The sequence below is a fragment of the Corythoichthys intestinalis genome, chromosome 10 (genome assembly GCF_030265065.1).
Source record: "Corythoichthys intestinalis isolate RoL2023-P3 chromosome 10, ASM3026506v1, whole genome shotgun sequence".
Taxonomy (NCBI): Eukaryota; Metazoa; Chordata; class Actinopteri; order Syngnathiformes; family Syngnathidae; genus Corythoichthys; species Corythoichthys intestinalis.
Window position 1 is genome coordinate 46,841,912 of NC_080404.1, and position 12,933 is coordinate 46,854,844.

Genomic DNA, 12,933 nt, shown 5'->3' on the forward strand with positions numbered 1-12,933 from the left:
ACAACATAGACACCATTAAGATTAAAAAAAAAAAAAAAGTTTTGAAAATCCCTGCACAGATAAATACACATTGATGAATATTGGTCAAATTGGATCATCAAAAACTTAACAATTGAACACTTGGCTCCCAGAGATATTCTTGGTGTGCTAAATGTGCTCTCCTTTTGCATAGGTACCAACCTCACGGGCACATCTATGCGACATGTGAATGCACTATATTTAAAGGGTATGAGGAGGAGACACTTTGATGACCAGAAGGAAAATAGAGCCCAAAGTGTCAGATTTCTTTCAGCCTCTTAGATTCTGTACAACTCATTTGTAATTAGCACTCTCAAGTTGTTACAATCGTTAGTATTTTTTGTGCGTGCGTAAATTAATGCAAATTCCAGTATTAAAAAAACACATAAAACACATTACATTTCAAGTAGTTTAGACAAACAGTACCAAGTTTAATACTGATTGCAGACATGTATGTTGTAACATTGCCTCTTTTTCTTTATGTGGCCTTTCACCAGCTCAAAGCATACATGCTCATTTATAAAACTGGCCTTTAAAAAACATTTTAAAAACTTTTTCTTTTTACAAATAATAAGTTCAGTAGCAGAGACCTTTCATAAACTGCAATAATGCCTCCAACATGTTACTCTAAAATCAACAAGAGTAATGTGTTAAAATGCAGTATACAAATTCTATTGGCTAAATTGCCTGTACTATCAACACTACAATGCTGTTACAATATGTTTTATGTTAAAATACAGGGCACTCATTTGAACTCATTGGCTGCCACTGACGGCACTAGACGTCTAATCCAGAGGGTGAATGAACATTTGTTCATTCAAAACAGTATATTGCTGTCAATGGCAGGCAATGGGTTAAATACAATGAAATTTAAAAACAAAAAAAGAAACTGTGTTAGTGTTATTGGGGTCCATAACAAGTGTAGTTCTATTTTCTCATGAAAATTTGAATTAATTTTGTTTTTATTAACATTTTATTAATCTATAATTGTATTTCTTCATTTACAATATACAGTGATCCCTCGTTTTTCGTGTTTAATGGGGACGCGAACCTGCCACGATAAGTGGGGGAAAAAAACGTGAAATAGCGCCCCCCACCCCAAATTTTGTGTGTGTTCGATATACCGTATTGGCCCGAATATAAGACGGCCCTGATTATAAGACGACCCCCTCTTTTCAAGACTCAAGTTCGAAAAAATACTTTTTGAACACCAATTTTTATACAGACAATAATTACAGTACATCCGAAACAAATGATAATAACAATATATTTGAGAGAAAAGGCATGTTATTTTTCCTCATTCAAATCTTAATATCTGAACATTTAAATATGTAAACTAAAGTGCAATCACATTCGTAAATGAATGGCTTCTGGTTTTTGAAATGTAAATAAACCAATCTATTGTGATAAAACAACAAAATTGCAATAATTGCATTGACCATCACAGTGAAGTATAACTGTAACTGTAGTCTTGAAACAAATCTACAATGCAAACTGGTTAAACTTACTTGAGAGTAGCTGAGATCTGTCATGACTGAACATCGCTTCAATGATATCTGGCGCCATTTAGCGTCGTGAATGGGGAGAGTAGCTGAGATCTGTCATGATAGAATATCGCTTCAATGATATCTGGTGCCGTCTAGCGTCGTGAACCGCGAATATAAGACGGAGAGTAGCTGAGATCTGTCATGATAGAATATCGCTTCAATGATATCTGGTGCCGTCTAGCGTCGTGAACCGCGAATATAAGACAACCCGCTCTTTTTCAGTCTTATTTCAATGCAAAAAACACCGTCTTATATTGGGCCAACAAGGTATTTATTCAGATTTAGCATTGAAAAGAGATACAACATATAAGACATGTTTTTTCACTTTTTTTCCCCCAAAGTATACTTTAAAAAAAGTTTAAAAAGTTTATATGTGTACATATATTTTAATAAATGGTTTTTAAGCACTTCAAATGTAATAATTATATGTTTTAAACATGTTTTTGTCCCACCGAAATATTTTTAAACAAGAAAAAAAATGCTTGTCTTTATTAAATGCTTCATTGAGTGAGTCCACTCAAGTCCGCTCCATCCTCTCACTTACACACAGAGTTGCCAGAGCAACTGTTTAACAAGTTAAACGATGATTGACACATGCGGTGCGCTGAGGTTTCGGCTTCCAAGCAAAGTTGGCATCATCAAACTTTAACGCCTGTCAATCATCGTTAACTTTCATAAGCAACTCTAGTGCACTTCCAGACCAGTTTACATGGCGACTCTGCGACACAAAGACGCAATGACTGAGTAGCGGAATGGCCTCGCATGCATATGGTGTCGGCGAAGAGGAAAAAGTCTGAATCCTGCCTCCAAAGTAGAAGAATTCGATTACGGGGGTTGAGGGGGGCTTGCTCTAAATGCAAATCAAAGGCTTCCGCGGCGCGAAAACGCGCCGATAACGTCAGCACTTCTACACGTTGCATTGGGCGTGCGCAGCGGTGCTACTAAACATTAAAAACAGCAAATATGGCGGAATGTTGGCTTTAATTTACTATTTTAATAATATTTTTAAATCAAATATGTTAAATGTTTCCATTTTTGTGCCTTTTTGAACAAAAGAAAAATGCCATTGCTTCGAGTGGGCGGGCATATTTTTTCCGTGTTGAGGAGCTTGATGGGGTCAAAGTGCATCCAGAGGCGTAGCAAGGGTCCCCGGGGGCCCCAGGCAACAAGCAATATGGGGCCCCTCTGAGTAACGGGAAACACATACATACTCGCGCAGTATAAGGGACACAAAGGTGGGGGGGTGCGAGTGCGCTGCGTGCTCGTGCGGTCAACTTGGCCATAAAAGTGGCAAAAACTAAGCAACTTTACACTGACTCATATGGAGGTACTTAGATTCGTTCATGGATGTACACATTTTAACAGGTGGCCGTCCTCTGCGCATCGTACGCCTATTCTCGCTCCCAGAATACGCAACGCAATAACAGGACTGGTTGCTATGGGAACGTACGCATACCCAAGGAATCTTGCTAAAAGGAGTATTAAAATTGCTTATAAAATCGTTTAGGATTATTTTAGATGCATATATGTCATTTTTCTTATAGAGTATTCAACGAGGAATACGATAGACCCATTAATAGACTTTTTGGGAAAAATCACCATTTCTTTTAGTCACATGAATAATGAGGTGGCCTGTGAAAATCAACGTGAAACAACTCGGCAAGGACTTTCCAGAGAGTACTTGGTGAGTCACTCTTTAAACAATCATGTGGTATTAATGGCTGATTGGACTTTCTTAAACTTGTATAATCTACGTGACATGGTTAGTGCTGATTGGGATTGATAACAGAATCGTTAGTTTATCTGCCAAATGAGTCCACGGTATTGAAACACTTGTCGCTGCGATAGTGCAGTGAAGCTAAATCTGTTGGCCCTCTGGGGGCCCCTGCTGGCTAGGGGGCCTTAGGCAATTGCCTGGTTTGCCTAATGGGATGCGACGCCTCTGAGTGCATCATTCGCTATCGCCTTGTAAATCTGCACTGCCCCCTAGAGCTTGGCATGAATACTACATCGTTTTCATGCGGAATTGCGACATTGTTCGAATGGAGATAGGCCCATATAAATGCAAATTTTAAATGTTTCGTATTCTCGGAGAGTCACCATGTAAACGGCCCCCAAGAAAAGCAGCAGGAGGGAGAGTAAGACTACATGATTGTATCTGGACAGTTCATCTGTATTTATTCATTTTTAATTGGGTAAAAAAAAAACGCGATAGACTGAGGGCGCAAAGTAGCGAGGGACCACTGTATAGACCCTACCCACGTGACGTCACAACTCCTTCCTCCTGACTGGTGCCGCCCAATTGTCCGTCAACACATCATGTTTACCTGTTACGGCTACGTACATTCCTCCTATTTACGACGTGTTTTTCTGCTCGTTAACATTAATAATCAAAATGGTGAAGGCGTGTGTGGTGTGTGGCGGTCGGTTGCAATAACAGAGAAGATAGACGGAGAAGACGGAGAGACTTGAAGTTCTACCGGATTCCGAGAGACCCGGAGAGAAGAGAGCGAGATGGGCTGCTGCAATTCGACGAGAAAACTGGGCTCCAAACGATTACCACAGATTATGTAGTAGTCATTTTATATCTGGTAAGATGCATTTAATATATATTTAGAGGGTTTTGGGCTGACAACCACAATTAAGATCATTGCTAGGCTAATCGCCGACAACATACACGCTATCGCTAAACCATATAAACATTAAAAGCCCTAACTCCATTGACAAACGACATGAAATACATTAGACTTGACAGTGGATGTTAGCAAGAACAAAAGATTTTGAATTGAAAATTTCGTAACTCACCTTTCCAAGCACAAGATAGAGTCCTGCCGAATTTTCGTGGACGAGGACCTGTTTCACCCAACCAGCAACGAAGTATTTATAAGCCTCCAAGCTCTTAAAGTTTTTCAAACAAAAGAATAGGCTGATTTTGTGTGGACAAGATAGTTGTACATATCAGGGTAGCTAGCAGATGTCAGGCAAATACGGCGGAGACAGCGGGTCGAAAAACATCGATTTAGGCATCAAATATGGATCTGGCGAATGGATAAACTGAAGCTTTTCCACATAACGCCTTTTATGCAACGCATCAAGTGAGTTTACGGCATCCGAAAGCACCGGGTCTTCCATGAAATGCATTATAAATTGCTCGATCAATTGAGACCATTGATAATACAGACACAAAATGACGGACAAGGGGGCGGAACCATACAGCGAGCACGTGATTTTGTGACGTCGGTGGGTAGGGTCTATAAGAAAATACGATGATGATGTACACCAAATGTCAATATTGTGGCCTATATTTATGTGGACGCCAGGTCTTTATGGGATTAAGTTGTTGTTTTGTTAATTATCAAATATAGTTACTTGCCCTATAAATTGTTAATCACCATGTTTCTAGTAATGAGGAAGAAGATGTCAAGTTTGTATTATTCCAATACTTAGCTATGCAAATACAGTGGTACCTCTACATACGATCACTTCGACACACGATCTTTTCGACATCCGACGTAAAATTTGAGCCGCCATTTGTTTCTACATCCGACGAGTTGCTCGAAATACGACGACATGACAGCACTGCAAACGAACGCACGGTGGATTTTCTTGTGTGAGAAATCAACACAGTTTTCAAAAAAAGTTGATACAGTTGGAGAAACAAGGAAAAAAGTGATGCTTACCTTTGAAATGAAGATGCAAGTTATAGAAAAATATGAGCTTGGGGTGCGCGTCCCTGAACTGGCTCAACAATACAGCTCCATGGTCCTCTTCCGACCACCGTTCGCCACTATTTCTAAGTTAAGGTGACAATTATTATTGTGGTAACATTGCCAAGGAAATCGCCAGCTTCGTCACGTTTTTATCATTTATTTAAGAACTTATCCAACACAAAACGCCCATTGTCTTAAGCAGTTGACCGCTCTCAAGAAAACGAAAGTATTATCTCTACCGCACCGACCTATCTCACTGAGACGTCACCTTCGCGGTGCGTTCAGGGACAGTAAAAAGTGTCCGCCATATTAGAATCCGATTCGTTACATTATTTACAGGAATAATTATTAATTATTCTTCTTATTATTATATTATTCTGAATTATTTATTTATAACTTATTTGTTTTTCTATGTTTAATTGCCATTTGTAACAGTGCCAGCAGTATTTATTAAGAATTTAGTGTATGTTTTTAGGCTTTGGAACGAATTAATGGAATTATAATGTATTCCTATGGGAAAATCCTGCTCGACATACGATCATTTCGACTTACAAACAAGGTCCTGGAACGAATTAAATTCGTATGTAGAGGTACCACTGTATTATGGACTTGTAGTGCACTCAAGCAACCACTAGATGTCTCTAAATCAAAGAAATCAGACAGGAGTCAAACAGTTAACCAGCAACTGTATAAGGCATATAAATCAGACTAATCTGACTGATAAGGTGCTGTATATTGACAGCAAGTGATATCATTACATAGACACAAATCCTGTTCCTCTCTATGTACAATAAAATCAGCCACTACTACAGTTGGCCCTCACACCAGCACTGCGGGTTAGATCGATCTCAATGCTAACACATATATTGTGATCTCGTTTTAAATTAAAGAGTAGAATTAAATCACAAAACACTACTTCATTACGCTCCATTAGCACAAACAAAAGTGTTGTCTGCTATGGTTGGTTTACACAAGAATCAATATTGAAGAAGCAAAGAATAAACTTTCACTTCTGTCACTGCTCTTTTCCTCTGTCTTGTCTGCCTGACAATTTCTCCAGAGGATGTTAAGCGTGGCATCTAAAAGGGGAAGTGGAGACCGATACATGCAGCACAGTGTAATGCGAGACGGACTCCAAGGCTGTTGAGTTGGTGAAGAGTAACCTTTAACGTGACAGTCTGAGGTCCGAACCAGGGGAAGGGTCGGGTGACTCCGCACCGAGGTTGTTTAGGTTGTCCTGATATTCAGACGTCACAGTGTGGTTATCGGGATCCAGGGAAGTCGACGGCGAGCTGCCGCAATTGGGCAGGCGTCGGTAAACAAAATGGAAGGTTGGCGCTTGCGGGCGGCTGTGGAGCTCTGCCTTTATCTTTTGAGGATGGGTGTCGGGAGCGAGCTGTTGGGTGTTACCGTCCGTCAGCAAGAACAAACCGTAGTTGTCGGGGTCCGATATCTTGAACTTCAGCGCGCACAGCTGACACACCTCCTCTGCGGTAGCGTAGGGGCGCACAGGGAGGATCTTAGCGGTGCAACCGCTGTCCGGTTCCTTCAGTGCAACCCTCAGGTAATTCTACATGGAGGTCAAATAAAAAGGCAATAAATGAATATTCAGAAATTTGGTGATTTGTCATTTTTGGAAAGCAAACATACAGGTAGTCCCCAGGTTACGACGTACGCGACTTACGTGATTTCGACTTTACGACGCCGGAGTCTCGTCCGCCATTTTGTCTCCAGTCGATTTTTTTTTTTTTTTTAAACTCGTGTAAACAGTACCTTATTGTAGCTCAATGTGTCTTATTTTTTACTTTACTTTAATAATATAACGTGGTCTGTACTCACTAAACGTGAAGTTGTTCAGCTTGACAGACAGCAAACAACGCAATTGTGTTTTTTGAAGCTTTGTACTTCACTTTTGACAATTTGTAAAGCTGTAACACACACATGTACAGTACACTTGTTTTCAAAACTACACACATTTTAACAATAAAACACTTGACACTAGGGCTGCAACTAACAGTTAAATTCATAATCGGTTAATCGGACAATTAATTAAACGATTAATCGGATAAATGTCACTTCTTTCAATTACCTTCACAATTTACCTTGACCTGGTTTTCGGCATGTTGTAAGTAGCAATGAAGACAAAATGGAGGACTATTTCTTTCATATGCAGTGGACCAAAATAGTCCTCCATTTTGTTTTGTATTATCAAATTCATTGGCAACTAATTTATTAATTGATTAGTTGTTGCAGCCTTATTAAGAAACTAGTTTAGACAGTATGATGTCTGAAAATTGGCAAAAATGTGAATTGCTGTTTTCCAAAGTAAAAGCAGATTTTGGTTCATGTCCTACTTTGACTTAACAAAAATGTAATGTAGAAATCTGATATTTACAACTGAGAGCTTATATATATATATATATATATTAGGGCTGCAGCTATCGAATATTTTAGTAATCGAGTAATCGACTGAAAATTCTATCGATTAATCGAGTAATCGGATAAAACAAATATATTTTTAGGTGCAGAGCAATTATAAATATACATGAGAAAACAAGACATTTCATCTAATCTTGAACCATTTTCAGTCAATCAATGTCTTTATTTTTGATGTATATTTTTGAAAACAGCCAACAATTGCATCTCAGATGTAACTAGAATTTAGGGGTGGGCGATATGGCCTTAAATACGTATCACGATAAATGGAGCAGATTTACCTCGATAACGATAAATGACGATAAAGTCGCCCAAGCAGACTGTTGTATAATTTGAAAATCTGAATCAATGCATGAAATACAGATTAACAGTTTCTTGTTGATTTAGTTACCAGCATTCAGTTTGATATATTTAACAATTGTACATGCAGTCTAGACATTAGGTTTATAAAAATGTATTGTAAACAATAAGAATTCAAGTATGAGCATTTATAACAGCGTGTATGGCTTGAACAATCTACATTGTCAAAATCCATATGCCTGTGCAAACATGTCATTGTAACACAAATGACTTGCAGCTTGAACAGTACACTTCAAAAAGACAATTTATTGTTAATGGCACCATCTCTGGAAATCGTGAGAACAAGGGAGTACAGCGGGTGAAAGCCCGTCTGGATGCCACCAAGAGTCTATTAAATGTCGGGTGAAAGTTTGGCGAACCTCCCTTAAGCCACACTCCATCACGTTTTGCTTGTAGCATTAGCTGCTAGCGTTAGCTTGCCGGGCTTCTGTTTGATTGGCTTCCTGATGATCACGTGACTCCCTACGTGAGTACATTCACTGCTTTCTTAAAGGGGAATGAACATAGGCGAACAACACAGAGTCAAAGCGGGATGAAAAGACTATTTTCTTGTTTTATTAATTTACCGAATTTACCGACATGGTCAAAATTACGTCGGTCATCGTGAAGAATTTCGGTGACGGTAAATTTTCTGTTTACCGCCCAGCTATACTAGAATTAAAAAAAAAAAAAAGACTAATTCACTGCTTTCACTCAAAAAACTTTTAGATCTTATTAAAAAAATATACATGTATATATATATATACATTACCTAAAAATGCCGTTACGTTTGATAACACACATCACTTAAAAGTTAGGATTTTTTCCCACGTGTTTCAATTGAATTTCTCTTTGTGTCAAGCCATTTTTAAGTTCTAGTTAAGTTTTAAGTTAGTCTAAACTGTAAGTCCTGATAGGATTTGGAGTTTTTGCAGTGTTCAAAATAAATGTATGATACAGGCTGTATTGGAGCACATTAGGGACCAGTGCTACTTGGTGTTTTATCCAGCAATGACTACTGAGCTAAAATTGATAGTTAGCATGATTAAGTTTTTATTTTACACCCTCATCACTCCACAATGCTATGTTATGTTAAAGCCTGTATGTAAGACACGTTAGCCACGCGTCGACAGTGGTCATAATTAATTGAAACCTAGCCCTCCGCAGGGCTAACGTTACGTGAGCTAGTAGCGACAGTAACGTAATCTTATTTATTAGCATTTAGCGCTCTTTATTAGCGCTTAGCGCTCTACTGCTTTAAGATGGCAGCTGTTTACTAACGCTGCCCAGACGCGGCCGAGTCTGTCATTTCGCATCTAGTTCAACATACATGTGATCTCTATGAGACGCATCAGACAGTACCTGTTACCAATGTAGCATCGTGCGGGCTAGTATTTAGCAACGTCGGCGTCATTTGTGGCGGCTGTCGGCTGCAGTAAGTTTTTCTTTTCCTTCTTTCTCTCCGCACGTGACAGCACGTTGTCCCGCATTGAAAGTAGTCCGAGCAAAACGTGATGCTTAGAACTGTCAAAATAAACGATTACTCGAGGTGAATAAAATTACTCGGATCAGTTTTTAAACTCGAGTGTCGATTAATTTGCTAATCGATTAGTTCATTGATTAATTGTTGCACCTCTACTAGACACAAAACAAGTTGTGTTATGAACGGGCAGCCGTTGATAAGGATCCCGGTCACATACCAGGAAATGTGAACGTTTGTATTTAATAAGTACAACAAATTGAGCACGCCACAAATGCGAGTAAAAAAAAGTACAACAAATGGAGCACGCCAGAAAACGCAAATATAACAAAGTACAAAATCTGATTACAAAGTCCAATATAGCACAAAAGTAGAAAATGTTCAAATTAGGATACAACCGTAGAAACGTCGAAAAGCACGAAGATGATGAGGCACACACAACGGTAAGCAAGGCAAGTAGACTCTGACACTTGCAGATGGTGATAGGCGTCCTTAAATATTGAGCATTCCTAATGCGCCACAAGTGTGTCGTATGGCGCCGCCCATCCGGCTCAATCAGGTGCGTAATGAGAAAAAAGAAACTGAGAATGCACTCAACATGACAAATTGGTGCTCAAACGTCCATCTAGTCGAATCAATAAGTAAATTTAGTAGGTTAAATTAGCCAAATTTGCCTAACAAAAGTCCGCTAGCCTAAATGCTACGAATGCTAACGTATTTGCAATTGTCATAGCACATTGCTCACACGTAACTCCACAAACTGTACCTCTAAGCTTAATTACAAATGCATACACAAAAGTACTGTATATTAGCTGAAATAACTTACAGCCTATTGTGGTCTAAAACAGAGCGCAGCTGTCCTTTATCCAATACAGATAAGTCTGCTCGTCAGTCATACAAGGCGACAGTCCAGCCAGACCCAACGCTGCCGCCAGAGGGCAGTGTATCCTCCATCGTTAAACAAAATACAATACGTTTGGACTTTTTGCATGGTTATTTTGAGATTTAAGGGTACTTAAAGCGTTAATTCCGACTCACACGGAAATTCGGATTCCGTCGCCAGCGTAGGAACGGAACACGTTCGTAACCTGGCGACTACCTGTATTGTATTTTGAATCAACATCATTGGCCACTTGTGGCCTGTGGGCCGCTAATTGTCTGACACTGGTCCACTTGAGGCCCACTTATTATCTTGTGACAGCGGTGTATTATGTTGTGATATATAGCAAAAGTACAAATATATTTGTTAAATTTAAAAAAACAAATGTAACTTAACTCATTAGCTGCCATTGACGGCAATAGATCTCCCAGTCAAAATGAATTGAAAGTCTACTGCTGCCAATGGGTGTTTTTAAGATAAATTATTGTCCTATATGACTGGGAGATAGATTGACTAACTTGGAAATCATCAAAGGACGGCTCGGCGTGCAAAGTCATGCGTCGCCGGTGCCACTGGTGGAGCGTGTTTTTAGTCTCGGAGCTCAGCACCCTGGCCGCCTGCTCCTCCTGGAAGTTTTGGATCAGCGACATGGCTCCGTATGCACTGGTTAGATAATAGCCACCTGAACAACAGGACAGAAAACATACTGTAAACAGATCTGTTCCAGCAATGCTCATTTAGGCTTGCAGATAGCGCTCAATTTGTGCGGTCTTGTGACATTTTGGGATTCTAGCCAATTGGCTCCCTCTGCCAACCACTGTAATGCATGAAAGCATATACACATACAGGGGTTGGACAAAATAATGGACGCCTTAAAAATCAACAAAAACTAATGTAGCAGATGACCTTCTCCATGAAGCAGCGAGGGGTCCAGAAGCTCCATCATGTAAAGTATCTCATTGTTCAGTTCTGGCATGTCACACTGGGCAAGCACATAGGTAAACATCGGTAGGAAGTCATCCGCACCGTACATGCGCCCTAGTAAACAAACATTGAGATTTACTGTACTTTCAACTGTTTATTGTAATGTCAAATTTAGGTTTAGCTACACTATGTGTAGAGAAGTTCCAATACCTGAATTGTCCTCCATGATGGTATAGATGAGTTTGCAAACCCTTAGCAGCATTGTGACTTTCTTTTCCGGAGAGTACAGCTTGCACATGGTGTGGAACTTGCATTTGATCTTCTCGATAGCTATTGAATCTGGTGGCACCATGTCTTCTACACCCATTTCCTGCGGCTGCCGAGCTTTCGCCAAAGAGATGTTCTCCTTCAATTCCTCCCATTCCCCGCTGCGCACCTGGAACTCCCGCAGTGCGGCGCTAACCATCGGTTTAAGAGGCTTCAGTACGCACTTGTGCATGGCCTTTTCTAAGACGTGATCTGAAAAGAGAAGAAGCAAATTAAAGTCATTTTCGTACTCTGAAGTTACACTGTAAACTGAAAAAGAGATCATTTTTAATACAATGCCAATGCCTTATCGAGTTCCTCAAGAAAACTTTTAATTTAAAACAGTAGCTTCCATTGATGGTCAGTGTTGTTAATAACAGCGTTAGAATATAACGACGTTACTAACGGCGTTATTTTTTTCAGTAGTGAGTAATCTAATTAATTACTTTTCTCATCTTGGCAACGCTGTAACTGAGGACGGAAAGTCATGCGTTACTATGCGTTGCTATATTGGTTGAATGACGCGATAAAAGTCTGAGGGAGACAGACTCACCGAGACGACAGAGCAGAGCAGGAGTGGGGAGGAGGCAAAAAGTTGTGACGCCGAACAAACACGATGCTAGGTGGCTCCAATAATACCTGACTGTAGCCGATAGCCTACAAACTACGCCCACATGATATGGTAGATATCACATATATATATATAGAACTAGATGCGAAATGACAGACACGGGAGCGTTAGCAACATGTACAGTATAGGAACTAGATGCGTTAGTAAACGGCCGCCATCTTAAAGCAGTAGACTTCATATAAAGGCCCTGTTGTAGAGAATCTTCCTAGCGAACCTAAGTAACTTTTTTTCTAAAATACTCCTAAATCGGCAAAATCTTGACTTGTATCTATCTTTAAATGATGAAACGGTTTTAAAACTTCCACATGTCAAAAGTAGACAGAAGGGAACTAATGCAATAACGGGAGCAATTTTAACAATTTTTAACGGTTGATTCAGGGTAAAGGGTAAATTAGAGTAAAGAATTGGGCTAGGGCCAATTGTCCCAAAAACCTTTCACACTTCAAAGAGTGTGAACTAAGTTTTTTTTTTCACTTTAAGGAAAACAACAAAACAAAACATGAAAATTATCACAAGTTACTTTGCCAAGTAACTAATTACTCTTACATTCAGGTAACTAAGTTACTAACGCAATTACTTTTTGGGAGAAGTAATTTGTAACTATAATTAATCACTTTTTTGAATTAAGATTAACAACACTGCTGACGGTGACAGACGTCCAA

At 39.5% G+C, this 12,933-nt stretch overlaps 1 protein-coding gene across 1 annotated transcript in view; it reads right to left on the reverse strand.

The window, feature by feature from the left end:
* Positions 1 to 425: 425 nt before the first annotated feature.
* Positions 426 to 12,933, reverse strand: part of rin2a (Ras and Rab interactor 2a) — a 64,781-nt gene continuing 52,273 nt past the window's right edge. The window contains exons 9-12 of the mRNA XM_057848718.1: positions 11,545 to 11,853; positions 11,317 to 11,448; positions 10,929 to 11,092; positions 426 to 6,845 (exon numbers count right to left, since the gene is read on the reverse strand). Coding sequence (XP_057704701.1) covers positions 6,441 to 6,845; positions 10,929 to 11,092; positions 11,317 to 11,448; positions 11,545 to 11,853 — 1,010 coding nt within the window. The 3' untranslated portion in view covers positions 426 to 6,440. The remainder of the gene's footprint in view (positions 6,846 to 10,928; positions 11,093 to 11,316; positions 11,449 to 11,544; positions 11,854 to 12,933) is intronic.